Source organism: Eublepharis macularius, chromosome 5, assembly GCF_028583425.1.
Source record: "Eublepharis macularius isolate TG4126 chromosome 5, MPM_Emac_v1.0, whole genome shotgun sequence".
Classification (NCBI taxonomy): domain Eukaryota; kingdom Metazoa; phylum Chordata; class Lepidosauria; order Squamata; family Eublepharidae; genus Eublepharis; species Eublepharis macularius.
In genome coordinates this window covers 47,601,084-47,614,928 of record NC_072794.1, presented here as the reverse complement: position 1 = coordinate 47,614,928, position 13,845 = coordinate 47,601,084, and the positions used below count along the sequence as shown (strand labels likewise).

At 40.3% G+C, this 13,845-nt stretch overlaps 1 protein-coding gene across 1 annotated transcript in view; it reads right to left on the bottom strand.

Moving 5' to 3' along the window:
- The window catches only part of COL11A1 (collagen type XI alpha 1 chain), a 368,205-nt gene that overhangs the window by 160,232 nt on the left and 194,128 nt on the right, over positions 1-13,845 (bottom strand). The window contains exons 19-25 of the mRNA XM_054980352.1: positions 13,690-13,743; positions 13,549-13,593; positions 11,176-11,229; positions 11,037-11,081; positions 10,542-10,595; positions 10,053-10,097; positions 1,954-2,007 (exon numbers count right to left, since the gene is read on the bottom strand). Of these exons, the coding sequence (XP_054836327.1) occupies positions 1,954-2,007; positions 10,053-10,097; positions 10,542-10,595; positions 11,037-11,081; positions 11,176-11,229; positions 13,549-13,593; positions 13,690-13,743 (351 nt within the window). The remainder of the gene's footprint in view (positions 1-1,953; positions 2,008-10,052; positions 10,098-10,541; positions 10,596-11,036; positions 11,082-11,175; positions 11,230-13,548; positions 13,594-13,689; positions 13,744-13,845) is intronic.

Genomic DNA, 13,845 nt, shown 5'->3' with positions numbered 1-13,845 from the left:
CTTCACTTATCTTTCATATTGATTTTTTAAATAGTCTCCTTCTAGCATGAGGACTGCATTATGAAGGTCGTTTTAGGCTGCTGACGGTTTCATGCTGCCTTCATGCTTGTTTTTATGGTTTATTTTTATTGCTGGGTTTGACGGCTTGTGTATTACAAATTTTGCAAATTGGTGTTTTATGCTTTTATTATTATATAATTTTACTTTATGAGCCACTTCAGGTAGCTTTCTGACAGGAGGCATATACATTTTCTAAATAAATAAATACATAAATAATAGAATAAAATTACAAAAACATAAGTCCCATTTATAAAACCATAGAACAGGAATGACTTTGACTGCTTCCTAAATGTTAAAATGTTCCGAAATGGAAATGGGGAGTAAGTTCCAAAGCCACATCACCTGAACCAAAAAGACCTACTTCACCTCAAAAGGTTTTTTTTGGGGGGGGAGTGGTATACAAAGTATAGTCTCATAAATGATGGGTAGGTGGATTGTAACTGATGGGCAAATTCAGGCAGGAGATGGTTTCCCAGACCTCAGGTCATTTGAGGTTTTAAAAGTAAACATTAGCACTCTGAATTGAGATCAGAAACAAACTGGAAGCCAGTGGAGGCCTTTCTCCACATTCATGGTGGTCAGTATCAATTTATAGTCTGCTGCAGTTTGCTCTCATTGAGGTTTCTGAACAATTTTTGAAGGCAGCCCACATATAACTCTCTTCAATAATCTAACCTGGATGTTACCAGAGTATCTAGTCCAGGGAGTTATGTATACTCCAACTGGCAGCAGTTTCCTAGAGGTCTTTCGCAGCTCAAATACCCAAGACTCTTTTAACTGGAGAGCCTAGGGAATGAACCAGGGATCCTGTACATGCAAAGAATGTGCTCCGTTACTGAGCAATGACTCATTCTCTACTAGAGTGCTACACCCTTAAATCACAAGTGTGCTTTCTTTTAAGCTCTTCCCTCTCGTAGAGGGAGGCATACAAGCAGGCTGGAGAAAAGGTCATATACAAAGCCAACACATCACTTGATCATTTTCTGCACTGAAGTGTCATGATTGCTCTTAAACCTCTGCACCAGCACAGGCTGCCAAATCTTGTCACATACATGGTAAACTCTGATTTGACCAATTGTAAAATCACTTGTGCAAGCAATGGGAAGCACCAGTTATAGTTCAACATAATGATTAATTTAAACAAAAAGTAGCAATGTACATCCTCAAATGTGTGATTACTATGCTTAAGTGACAAATTCATGCATCTGATGAAGTGGGATGAGCACGGCCCAAGAACATTTATTTCAGAATACATTTGTTAGGGATAAATGTGGCAGAAGACTCTTTGTTATGATTAACTGCATTTACAGTGAAATCCTAAGCAAAGTTACTCCAGTCTAAGCCCATTGATTTCAATGGACTTAGACTAGAGCAAATTTGTTTAGGATTTCACTGTTAGTCATTTATAATTTCATTTTCTTAGTTTTGCATGGCAACTAACAGTATCAGAAAGTTAAGTTTTTTATAGTCCTAAACAGGACTACTTGCAATCAATGGGCTGACTCCCATAAAAGTGTTGTTAGGATTGTATTATAACCCGCCCCCCCCAAAGAATTAGGAGCAAATGTTTCACGTCCAAAAGAATGAATTTGTGCTTTAGCTGAAAATACAGTTCTCTCCTAACATTTCTATTATATTTCTTTGAATTTTACTAGAACAAAGGAGGCCACATATCTTAATGATTTTTACTTCATCATCATTCCAATTTCTCACCTGTCATTTTGGAAAAACAAGACTAGAAACACAGACAGAGTTCAGATAAGAAAACTGAATATGTTTTAAGATTTCTGCTTTCAGCTATCCACATTGCGCTTGCTTTGATGAAATTCATGAGCATAACACTGCGAAGTGATTTAAAAAATAATAAAAGTGAGGAAATATTATACTACTTACAGGAGGGCCATCTGCACCAGGAAGTCCACCAAGGCCTGACTTGCCCTGTGGCCCCTGCAGAGAGATAACGGAACACTTTTGAGAAACCGATCAATAGATACGAAACCACACGTTGCAAATGTCAGCAGACAGAAGATTATTTATGAAAAAAAGACATGAAATCAGTCTAAAAGAGAGAAGATAGTACTTCAAAATTTAAAGCGAGCAAGATCAGCACTTACTAAATGTTCAGGATTCATTATGTGGACATGCCTCAATTCACAGCCATTGGAAGAGTTATCCTAATCCATAATGGTATTCCATGCACCTTTTATTTAATGTAGGGTTTTGCGTCTTGCTATTCCTGCATGACTAGGAATGTTAAATGAGTGTACGAAATTTGGTGGGTATCAACATTTATATGTGAGGGTTAAGAATTCCAGATAAATTTTGTGACTGTTTGAAAGCAGCTGTCTATTCCTTCAGTTTTCAAACATGCTAATGAATGCAGACAATCATAGTTAAGTATCTGTCAACAGTTACATGAGTATCTTTTCTTCTTCTGGGATTGCAAATATTCACATGTGAATACTGATATTCACCACATTTTAGTGACAGATTTCATCAAGATGGCTAATATTCATCTATTGTACCAGCGCAATGTATTATCGCCAGAGGGAAATACTGGAGGACACTGGTCCAGAAGAAAATGGTTTAATTGCTAATACAGCTTGAAACTATACTTGAACTGGAGTTGGTATTGTTGTGCCTTATGGATAAGCTCTTTGTCTTTTGTGGAAATCGTGGTTTTGATAAAAGCTAAGCTGAAATGAGGAATAACCTGGGGCTACCCGTCAGCCGCAACTGAAGTTTAAAACGGAAGGCACGTTCTCTTGAAGTTGGAATTTATAACTTAAGGCATCTGCTATCAACAATACTGTGGACTTTATATTTCATTGTATATGGCTATTGTAACACTGGATGTAAGAGTACTTATATTATATAGATATTTTGTAAATTATTATAAATGCATTTATTATAATTGGGTTGCATTGTTTATAAAGGGTATATTATACAAAGCATTTTGTTTAAATATTGATTCAAATTAGCCCGTTTTTAACAGTAGTTGTTTATATTGCTGTCACTACACTGTGTGTCCTTCTTGTTACTGACAATCATCTTTAGGAATCTGTCAACAGTCATATGAGTATCTTTTCTTCTTCTGGGATTGCAAATATTCAGTGTGAATATTGATATTCAACACATTTTAGACATTAACAGTGAAATCCTAAGCAGAGTTACTCCAGTCTGAGCCAATTGATTTCAATGGGGTTAGACTGGTGTAACTCTGCTTAGGTTTTCACTGTAATTGTGACAGATTTCATCAAGATGGCTAAGATTCAGCTATTGTACCCACTCATATATAATTCACAAAAATCAGTTATTCAAAAGATGACACAATTAGTCAAAACTAGTTTCTTTCACCCATCTGAATCTGAAAAGTGAATCAGAAAGATCACAGTTATGAATTGTGGGATTATGGAGTTTGGAGTGACTTGTTTGTCTAAAGCTCTGCTTTAGTGCCAAAGCACCAAATAGCACAAATGTTTGGTGCATCCTTTAACACCAAGCAAAGCTTCCCTTGCAAAGCTCATCCTTCAGGTTCATAAGGTAGAAGATGTTTCGTAACATGTTACTGGCAGAAGCCACAAAGGACTTTCTTGTTAATCTTCAGCATTCTTCAACCGTGCCAACTTCTAAAAGGTCTTCAGGGATAGCACTATTCAGAGTGAACAGCAGTAATCAGTCCTGAAGGTCATCAATGTAAGAATGATGCCAGCAAGTTTCTAGCTTTACAAGAAAGGATACAAGTCAGAATATCCAATGTAACTGATTCAAAACATTCTCGGCCACTAACGGAAATTGGATCTTGATTCTTGACCAATTGGATAATGAAAGTAGATATAGTTGGGTGCTAGAATATCTGCTACACTGGGTACACACAAGCATTTAAAAGTAAACAACTGTAATGTTAAGCTAAGCTTTCCTGAAGCTTCAGAAGGGTTGCTATTGTTATGCTTTAGATGATTAGTACGCCCAAAGTAACACCACAATTATTTTGTTTTGAAAACATTTAGCATTTGCTGCAGCACAAAAGCAACCAACATGAGATGAACGCAGACCACCTGGCCTGTTTTTCAGCTGAGCTGAGGTAATATAAGCTGAATCCCAGCAGGGTGTGGAGTTTTGAAAATATCACTAGATATGGAAATAATATGTTTAGAAACACTTTAATCTTTCCCCACTTTTGCAAACACCTCTAAGTGCCATGCTTAAAAAGACAACAGTCAAACAGACAATAGTGCATTATAAAAAAGAGAATTATATACAAGTAACACGTTCTCCTGAGAGAGAAGATTCAGTATACAAATTAGGAGTCCAAGACAAAATGTATCTAGGGGCCAAGCTACACATGACGAATGACACTTGAACAGCAAGTGTATTTCTCCCTGTTCACTTGCCCTCCACTAAATCCACTTGCCGTTCAAGTGTCATTCGTCATGAGTAGCTTGGCCCTAGGACTGGCCATAATGCAGATCAATAACAATGGCATATGTCTATTTTACAAGATCCACAAGCAGAGCTCCTACAGCAGGACTTTCCTGCCTCCCCCTATTACTGCAGCCCACCAAGCCTCACAAACTTCTCTTCCAGGGTATCAGGAGACCCTCATGAACATCACAGAAGCCCGAATGCAGGTTTGCAATGGGATGGGGGAAATTGGCAGAAACTGTCCCACTTCAGCAATGGCATATGTATCCTGCCATCATTAAGAAACTGATTGTATAATACAAGCCTATATGTACCTAGATATTGGGATAATTGGATTTTTCCTTTTCCATTGTTGAGTTGCAGCAGTATTTCACTATGCTGTGCTTCATCCCACAGTTCAGCTAGGGCTGCAGTCACACATCACAACAATCTGTATTTGTTGTGATTCAAGAGGGGGGGGGTTACTCAACTCTTTGGGGAGCTACTTGCACAAAATGGGGCAGGAGGCTGACAGTTTTGTGTAAAGCTCTGCCTGGTATTGTGGCAGAGTGGTCTACCTCTACCTCTGGGAAAGGACAGAGTTTTTAAGGCTGTATTTGGTGATGGGCAGCTCTCATACCCTTTAATCTGACTGCTGTAGGTTGAACCCTGTGTGTGTATGAGTTTACTCTCCATTATACTTACTTCATGACAGAGAACCCAAAGCCTTTATACTCACTACCACAACAACATCTAGCAACTGAAGAAAAGGCTTACATTTCAAAACAAGCCGAGTTCACAAAATTATTGGAGGATATGTAGGTTTCACTCAGCTGGAAGAAAAGGCTTCTCACAGGGAACCATGATGGAAAAAGCCCAGGCTCTGTTTGATGCCATGTGGATCTTTCTAAGTGAGGGAACAGCCAACAAGAGGCAGCCTGAAGACCACAGTTGGCCCTTGCCTCCTTCACCACTTCCTTTGTGAACACAATGGGATTAATCATTATAGGTTTCCTTGTTTCAAAAGCTTTGAATCATAGTCTGAATTGCCGAGATGTGAGCAGGGAGGGAAAATTAACAGGAACATCATCATTACCTGCTATAATATTTAAGCTGTCATTTTAGTTACTCTTTTAACTAAAAGAGGGCCAGTTTGGTGTAGTGGTTAAGAGCAGTGGGACTCTAATCTGGAGAACTGGGTTTGATTCCCCACTCCTCCACTTGAAGCCAGCTGGGTGACCTTGGGTCGGTCACAGCTTCTAGGAGCTCTCTCAGCCCCACCCACCCCACAGGGTGTTTGCTGTGGGGATAATAACATACTTTGTAAACCACTCTGAGTGGGTGTTAAGTCATCCTGAAGGGCGGTATATAAATCAAATGTGATTGTTGTTGTTTTTATTATTACCTCCAAGTACAAAGGTTGGACATGGCTAGAGGGTGAGCTGAAGGACTCTTGGCCCTAGGCTCCTAGCCTGTAGCTCATACTTTGTGACCTTGGTTGAGCTGTCCCATTAGATCCAGGAACAGCCATGGCAGAGCTGGTATGCTATTTTATTTGAACTGTAGTGTATTTTGACTGGATTTTTAAAATTGCTATAAGCCAGTTTGGGGGCCTTCAATGAGAAAAATGGGAATAAGTATTCTAAGTAAATGATAACACTTGGGAAAACAGGAATTTGTTTGCTTCCCACAAATTAGGATTTGAAACTAAGATCAAACCAAGATTTAGGATCCTGGTTTGTGGGGAGGAAATTAAATTAATCCTGCAATAGAATTTGCCAAAGGGTTTGGTTCCTCTAGCTCTCTTATTTTCTTTCTCAACATGTTACATTTACACGCACATACACATTAACAAAACAATGCAAAAAAGCAATTAATACAGTTGTACAATTATTGTGATAAGATTTTTTTCCCCATACACTCCTGTGCATTGTTAGGACACCACCTGGAAAGAATCTTGATGTTATAGTTGGAAATAAGTTGGATCAAGATTGTTTGTTTGTTTTACCTCAGTTTAGATATGCACTGGTATACAGGGCAGGAAAATGAACTGAAAGGTACAGTGCTTTGCACTGGAATCCAGATGTAAAAAAGAAACTATGGAGGATTCTTAATACAAAAGTCCCATGTTTTGAAACAAGACCAAGTGATTTTGGGAACCAGGGTGGTATACTGGTTAGACTGTCCAACTAGGACCTGAAAGGCATCCCCACTCAGCAATGAAGCTCATTGGGTGACCCTGAGCCAGTCTGCCTAGCCAACCTCACAGGGCTGTTTAAGGACAAAATGGTAAGGGAGGACTATGCAGGCATCTCCAAACACCTTGAAAGAGAGAAGGATTAAAATATATAGAGATAAATAACTTGGGACCAAAAACAAGGGGGGGGTGGAATTCAGATGAAAGGAACTCCAGAACAATCCCTGCACATAACAGATTTTGGAGATCCTGATCTGACGCTGTAGAGTGTGACTGTGACAATAAGCAATGTCCCAGGATAAAGCACTCCTGACACACGATACTCACAGTCACAAATCTTTGTTGTCTTACATGCATGAGAGTGACAGATGCTTCTCTGCCAGTGCAAGTATTACATGCATACACAGCTTGACTGTTGGGGATTGTATGCATTTAAAATTGCATGTGATTTCCCCTCTGTAAAGATCTGCCTGTCTGTATTCTAACAGAGAAAGAAGTTAGATGGAACTGTTCAACCTACAGAGTCAAAAGTAATTTTATACAATGAAATATTGAGCTCAGGGCTGGCTGTCTAATGTCTGCAAGCCAGATTTGCCCTTCAACATATAACAGAAATGATTCTGTGAGTCATTTGTAATTATCACAAGAGAAAATGTAACTTTTGGAAATCAAATACTCCCCCATACAGAGAGCTACGCAGGGTTATGCATGCTAATAAAAATCCCCTCAGGAGACTGAAGATAGTGGCCCTTGAAATTAAAATGAACAAATACAGGAATATACATGTGAATGAATGAAGTATATGCCTAGAAAGGGCTTGATTCTCCTCATTTCTCATCTTACTATAAGCAGAAAAAGGGGAAAAAATATCAGTGTCTACTTACAGATGCCCTGAGGACAAAATGTCCTTAGGTTCATACACAAAAGCTTGCTGCAAACATCTCTCTAGAATGTAAGTGAGCCACATAAGTTATAATGAAAGCCAGAAGAGCAAATTAATATGAGTAACTAATAAGTCTGGAGCAAATTATGTCAGCTGGCTGACAAGAGATACATTTTTCTACCTCATGTTCTATTACTTCTCCTCACAAGATTTACCAGCTGCATTCATTACAAAAGTCTCATGGCTCTCAAGTATTTCCCCCCTTGTATCATGTTCATTTTGAAAGAGAACGTAGCATAAAGGCTGCCGCAGAGTCATCAATGAAAACAACAGCACTTTACAGGGGACTCCCTCTTTTTTCTCCCTTGTAAAATTTAGTTGTGAAGTGATGCCATTGAGCTGCAAATTTCCATATGCTGGTCCACTTCATTAACTGCATGAATGTAGGAAAACTACATGTTACACTGCTGGCTAGGGCCAGGGTGGTCTGAGGAGTAAGGTTGGCCTTTACACTAAACAGGGTAGAAGTCACCCTCCATGCGTACTCCCCAGAAAGAACCTCTCAGAGACAACAGCAGCTCAGTTAGCTAAGTGATTGTTCTTGCGTGGCTAGTCCTCCCAATTGTACCTGGCCACTGCCCAGTGCAGCACCAACTCTAATGCTTGCCCCAGCCAGGGACCCCTTTCTGACCTTATAATCTCCCTCCATTTGCAGCCCAAAGGAATGACTTCCCCAGTGAGTGCAGTTACTGCCAACACTGGCCATCCTGTTCTGGAAGTTGGGGTCCCCAGCAGGACTCACCCCACCAGGTGTTTGGTTGAGCACTTCACCTCCCAAAGCTCTTTGAAATGTGCTCTGGTAGGGCTGCCCTGTGGCCTGGCCTCTTGCCAGCCCCGCAGACCTGGCTACTGGACCAGGTGCCGGTTGTGACTGGGCTTGGTCACACTCCCCCTTCCATACATGGGGCGGTAGAATACTGACCAGTATTTTAAATGCAGAAGAGTGTTGTCTGAAATTGAATTTATGATAAGAAGACAGGAAGCCCTTTCTGGATGCCGGAATATCTGACAGTTATAATTTATACTTATTTATTTTATTTAGATATTTATACCCTGCTTTTCTCCCCAATGGGGATCCAAAGCAGCTCTCCCTTCCTCCATTTTACCCTCAGAACAACCCTCAGGGGTAGGTGAGGCTGAGAGTGCGTGAATGGCTAAAGGTCACCCAGTCAGCTTTCATAGCAGAGGGCCTCTCATAATCTGACAATCTAACCACTATACCATGCAATTTTGTTCCCATGATAGTTTGTAGGAAGCAACAGTATCGTATTCTACAATTATATTGAATAATTTAGTTGCAATTTTAAAAAATACAGGCATGTGTTTTCCTGTAACTTTTCTAAATGCTCCCCATCCCTGTAACATCCCTGAAAACGGCCCTTGGAGCAAGTCAAGCTGAGCGGCCCCTATTGTGCCACCAGCCAGCACTGCAGGGCCACTCAGCTCAGTGGGGTCAACAATGAGCTTGGCTCACCCAGTGTATCATCCCCCAGCCTGGAAACAGCGCAGAAGGAGGCAATTGGTGGATGGCGACTGGTCTGGGACAAGTGGCCCCTGAGGCTCAGGAAGACTTGAGGTTTGTAGTGCACAAAGAGAGGTTCCGAGTTTGCAAAGACTACCTGATAATTTTGGTGGGACCAGTACACCTTTGTAAACATTTCTTTTCTCACAGTAAGATTTCTCTAAAAATTCACAGGCAAGAGATCAAGCGGATGTGCATCTTCTTTTCCCTGAGGATCTGACATTCCCAGAGCATGCTCCTTTACAACAAAGAGGTCCCATTGGTCTTTTGTGGCTAAGAACCACAATACCAATGGGTCTTATCATCCAGAATGGATCACTGTGAATTGCTCAGAAGAACCTAAGAACTGTGAAGCTAAGTGACAGTGGACCTGATAAGTTGCTGCCTGTTTAACCATTAGGATTCTGAACTTTCAAAAGTAAGAGCAGGCTATACACATATCCAGGGCTTTTTTCAGCTGGAACATGGTGGAACGGAGTTCCGGAACCTCTTGAAAATAGTCACATGGCTGGTGGCCCCGCCCCGTTTTCCAGACAGAGGGGAGTTTAGATTGCCAGAGGGCAATCTGGCCAGAGCCATGTGACCATTTTCTCTGAGGGCAACCCACTGAGTTCCACCACCTCTTTTCCCAGAAAAAAAGCCCTGCACATATCTAATTAGGTACGTTTTCTTGTTTCTGTGGAGCATTGCAGATATCCAGAGGATTGCTTAAGTGCCAAGGATTCCTCTACTGATTTTGTCACTTTTATGTGGAAGTCAAACTGGAAAAGCCCATTGGTATTTATAAATGAGATATAAGGACTTAGGGAAAGAGCATTTACCACTGAGACAACTCACAGCTGCTGTATGAAAACTATAGAGGATTTAAAAAAAAATACACACATACGGAGAATCCACTGGCTACGGAGTAATGGAATACTACTTACTTTTTCACCAGGAACTCCAATAGGACCTTGTGGACCTGGAAGCCCCTGTTAAAAAGAACACAGAGTATAAGACAACAATCAACATATATCTCATTGTTTAGAGATTGCACTGGCTTGTTTGAAACAGTCCCTGAGGAGGAAAAAAAAAACTCGGGAGGTTTGAGTGAGTCTTTATGAGGGCTACTTTGCTGGCCGTGAATACGTAACACAATCCAATTCAGAACCCTCCCCACAGGGTTCTTGCAGACATTCAGGAGCTCTGAATGAATCGTTTTTTTCTCTCTGAAGGAGAAGGGGAGGGGAGGCCTCTGCAAACTTGCTTTAAAAGTTCTCTCCCCTTGTCCTGGGAATATTTTCAAGATAATTTGTAAAAGGCTACTGACAAAAATAAACTGAGTGAGAAGGGAAAAGCTCACACACCAACACATTTCTTGCTCTACGTCCTCGGAAATGAAAAAGGTTGCAATTTAAAGACTGTTAAACACATACTTGTGGACCTGGGATCCCTTGTTGGCCGGGAGGTCCCGGTTCCCCTTGAGGTCCCTGTTGTGCAAAGAATATAAAGAGGCAATATTAGTTTTGAGCAAGCACATATATCCTTACTGACAGGGAAATACCCCCACCACAAAGACACTTTTCCAAGTTCAGCATGTTTCCTAATTTGCTCTTTGGTGTGATTTTTTTCCTTTTGATTTAACTAACAAGTCACAAGCACATTCATTAGAGGTCAGTAACTCTTTGCTCTCACTAACACTTGAGGCAAACCACAGATGCCCCATATACTGGATAAAATGAAGGCCAGTTTTTATGCTACCAGATATCAACATTAGGTATTCTTCAGAAGAATCACACAATTAGATTTAAGATATTAGAGATACTAGTGTGAAAAGAAAGATTAATTTCATTAATTTCATTGTTTATTTTCAAAGTTCCTTTGAAACTTGCACTGCTTTCCAAAATGATTCTATTAAAGTTCCAACCTACCAAGTTCCCTTTGGGACCCTGTGGGCCGTCAACACCTGAAATTCCCTATGAAGAAGAACAGAACAAAAACAATACTAGTTATGTTTTCTGTGAAAAAATTCAAAATATAAGATAAGGCATTTCTTTATGAAATACATACAGGTTGTCCTGGGGGGCCAGGTGTCCCTCTTGGGCCCAGTAATCCTCGTTGACCCTAATTAAAAAAAAGATTAATTGTAAAGAATTACCTAGGTATTTGGTTTACAAAACATGTGAAGAAAAGAGATGGTAGGCAGAACACTCCAGGCAAACTAGGCTAAAACGGCCCACATCCTTTCTGTGAGGTCTTACAAAAGTAGAGATGTATCCCTTCCCCCCTCCCCAACAGTGCTGATAAGAAAACTTATCCATGTACGTAAGGCTAAAAAAGCCCTCTTGTGGTCACTCTCAAAAAGAATTCGCGTGATCACAGCAGTTTACTAGCAGAGTCCCATGAACAGCATAAAAGTGGAGTTGTGCTTTTGCTTGCAGAACTGCCTTTGTTGAACCACATAGATGACTTGAAAGATGAAGGCAACTGTGAAAAGCTGACAAACTTAATTATGACTAGATAGATAGGAGCTTAGCTCACTACACATTCCTGTTGCTCATATTAGAAGGAGATGTCATGAAGCAGGAAAAAACCTGTCAAATTTCAAATAGGATAAGACCTCAGACTGTTCTTCTTACTCTCATTTATATGGGGAAATGCATGACTAGCATAAGATGAAGCTAGATGGTAGCAAAGTACCCCACAGGAAGTTGGGCTCTTGTTGTAGTTCATTTATTCCAAGTCAACTTACTGAACATTGCAGGTGGTAACCTTTATAGGGGCCTCCTATAACCCTTCTTAACTACAGCCTCTCTTTTATTTTCAATGATATTGTAACTTGAATGATACAGTAATTCTCTGATCTGGAGGAAAGATGTTCAAAATTTTAAAAAAGCAACATTTTAGTATTAGCTCCATTAATGGGGCCAAGAGATGTCAGGTCTAAAATGTCACAGGGACTGTTATGCGAATCAGTTTGAGGGGAAAAAAATCACACTAACTGACTTTGTTCTAGAATCAGACCACAGTTTAAAGTAGGGCTGACTGTAGGTATTCTCAGGCATTTATTCAAAACTGCTTCCACTGTGCTTAGAATGTCAGTCTGTCATCTTCATCCTTAGACGGTTTGCTGAAGTCATCACCGCAGCATGAGTTTCTGGGAGTAAAATGGTTTGCTTTTTGTGTGTGTGTGTGGGGGGGGGTATTCAAAGAAAGGCAAATTTGACAGGAGTCATAAAGGGATATATACACTGACCATTTAACACTGGCTTTGTGACTTTGCATATAGCATCTATAGACTAGTATAAGCAGCTGGTAGTCTTCTAGAGGTATTCGTTAATTGCACTGATTCAGGCACTTTTGCAAATTTTACCCATCACTTTTTACAAAACAGTTTAGTTCTGCCTTACATTTAGCTAGAAGGGAATAATTTTTGTCAGTTCCTCACAACGTTCATTCAACTCCACCGTCATGCTGTTTCTGGGGTCCCTTCATACCCCAGGAGCAGTATTTTAGGGAGTGTTTGTGTTGCAATGGGAGGGGTGAGGAGAAAAATTTGTGCTCCAGAGCTAATTTTTGGATTTATCCAAACAATTGTCAATCAAGAACTGAGAAAGGAAATGATAAATCTCTACAAGGTGTACATTTAGGATATTATACAGTCAAATTCTCACTGACATCAACATTTTAAAAAGGGGTAGGTTCACACAGGTCCAAAACACACAGGATCTGCAGAGCACCCAGATGTCCTCTGCTCCATTTAGAAAATGAGTAACTGTGTTCCTTGCACATACACGTAAGCACAAGGATGATCAGTGATTCACCCACTATTTTAAAAAGTGGAAGAAGTGTACACTTCATTCATGTGAATGAAGTGTACACGAATACAGATGTACACATATAGACACCTAAATAACATAAACTATTGGTAGAGTGCACGCACAAGCCTAAGAGTGCCACCTGCAACTCATTTGAATACACACTGAAACTGAATGAACCAATTCAAAGAATTTCAATACGATGTAAAACGTCACATATTAAGCATGGCAGAATTATTGGGCCATAAGTTATTTCAAACAATGCATCTGTAAGTCAGCCCCATGATAAATGTTTATACCATGAATGGTTTTAACACCTGTGTGTGCTCATGAGTAAAACACTGAAAACTCCAGAAATTGAAAAAGAAGAATGCTCTTTTGATGCCCTTCAGAGATCAAAAATAGTGGCTAGTAGCACTTTCTACGGGAAAAAGCATTGCAAGTCAGATAGGTGGGATTAACCTGTTTCCCCAGGGCATCATTGATACAGAAATGATCTCCAGCACTGAGAATAGCTTTGCAGGGACAAATGAACTGACAATAGAGACTTCCGCTGCATAAGCGTGTGGCGTGAAAAAATCAAGACACACTGTGAATAACGAACAATGAAGGAAGCTTTGCTTACAGCTTCACCTGGCAGGCCTCTTGGTCCAACCTCTCCATCTTCCCCCTGTTGATATGAAATTGAATCAAAGGATTAATATGCACATAAGCACCTCCTTCGGATTATATTGAATGCAAGAAGATAAACCTATTAACAGCTTACTCTCATTCCATCTTCACCAGGAGCACCAGGAGGTCCTTGTGGTCCACGATCTCCCTAGAGATGAGAGAAATCATGTCATATTCATGCACATGCAGGAAGGATTGTGATGGCGTGTTGACATACCGAAAACGGGGAAGTGGGATCTAGGCAAGCACT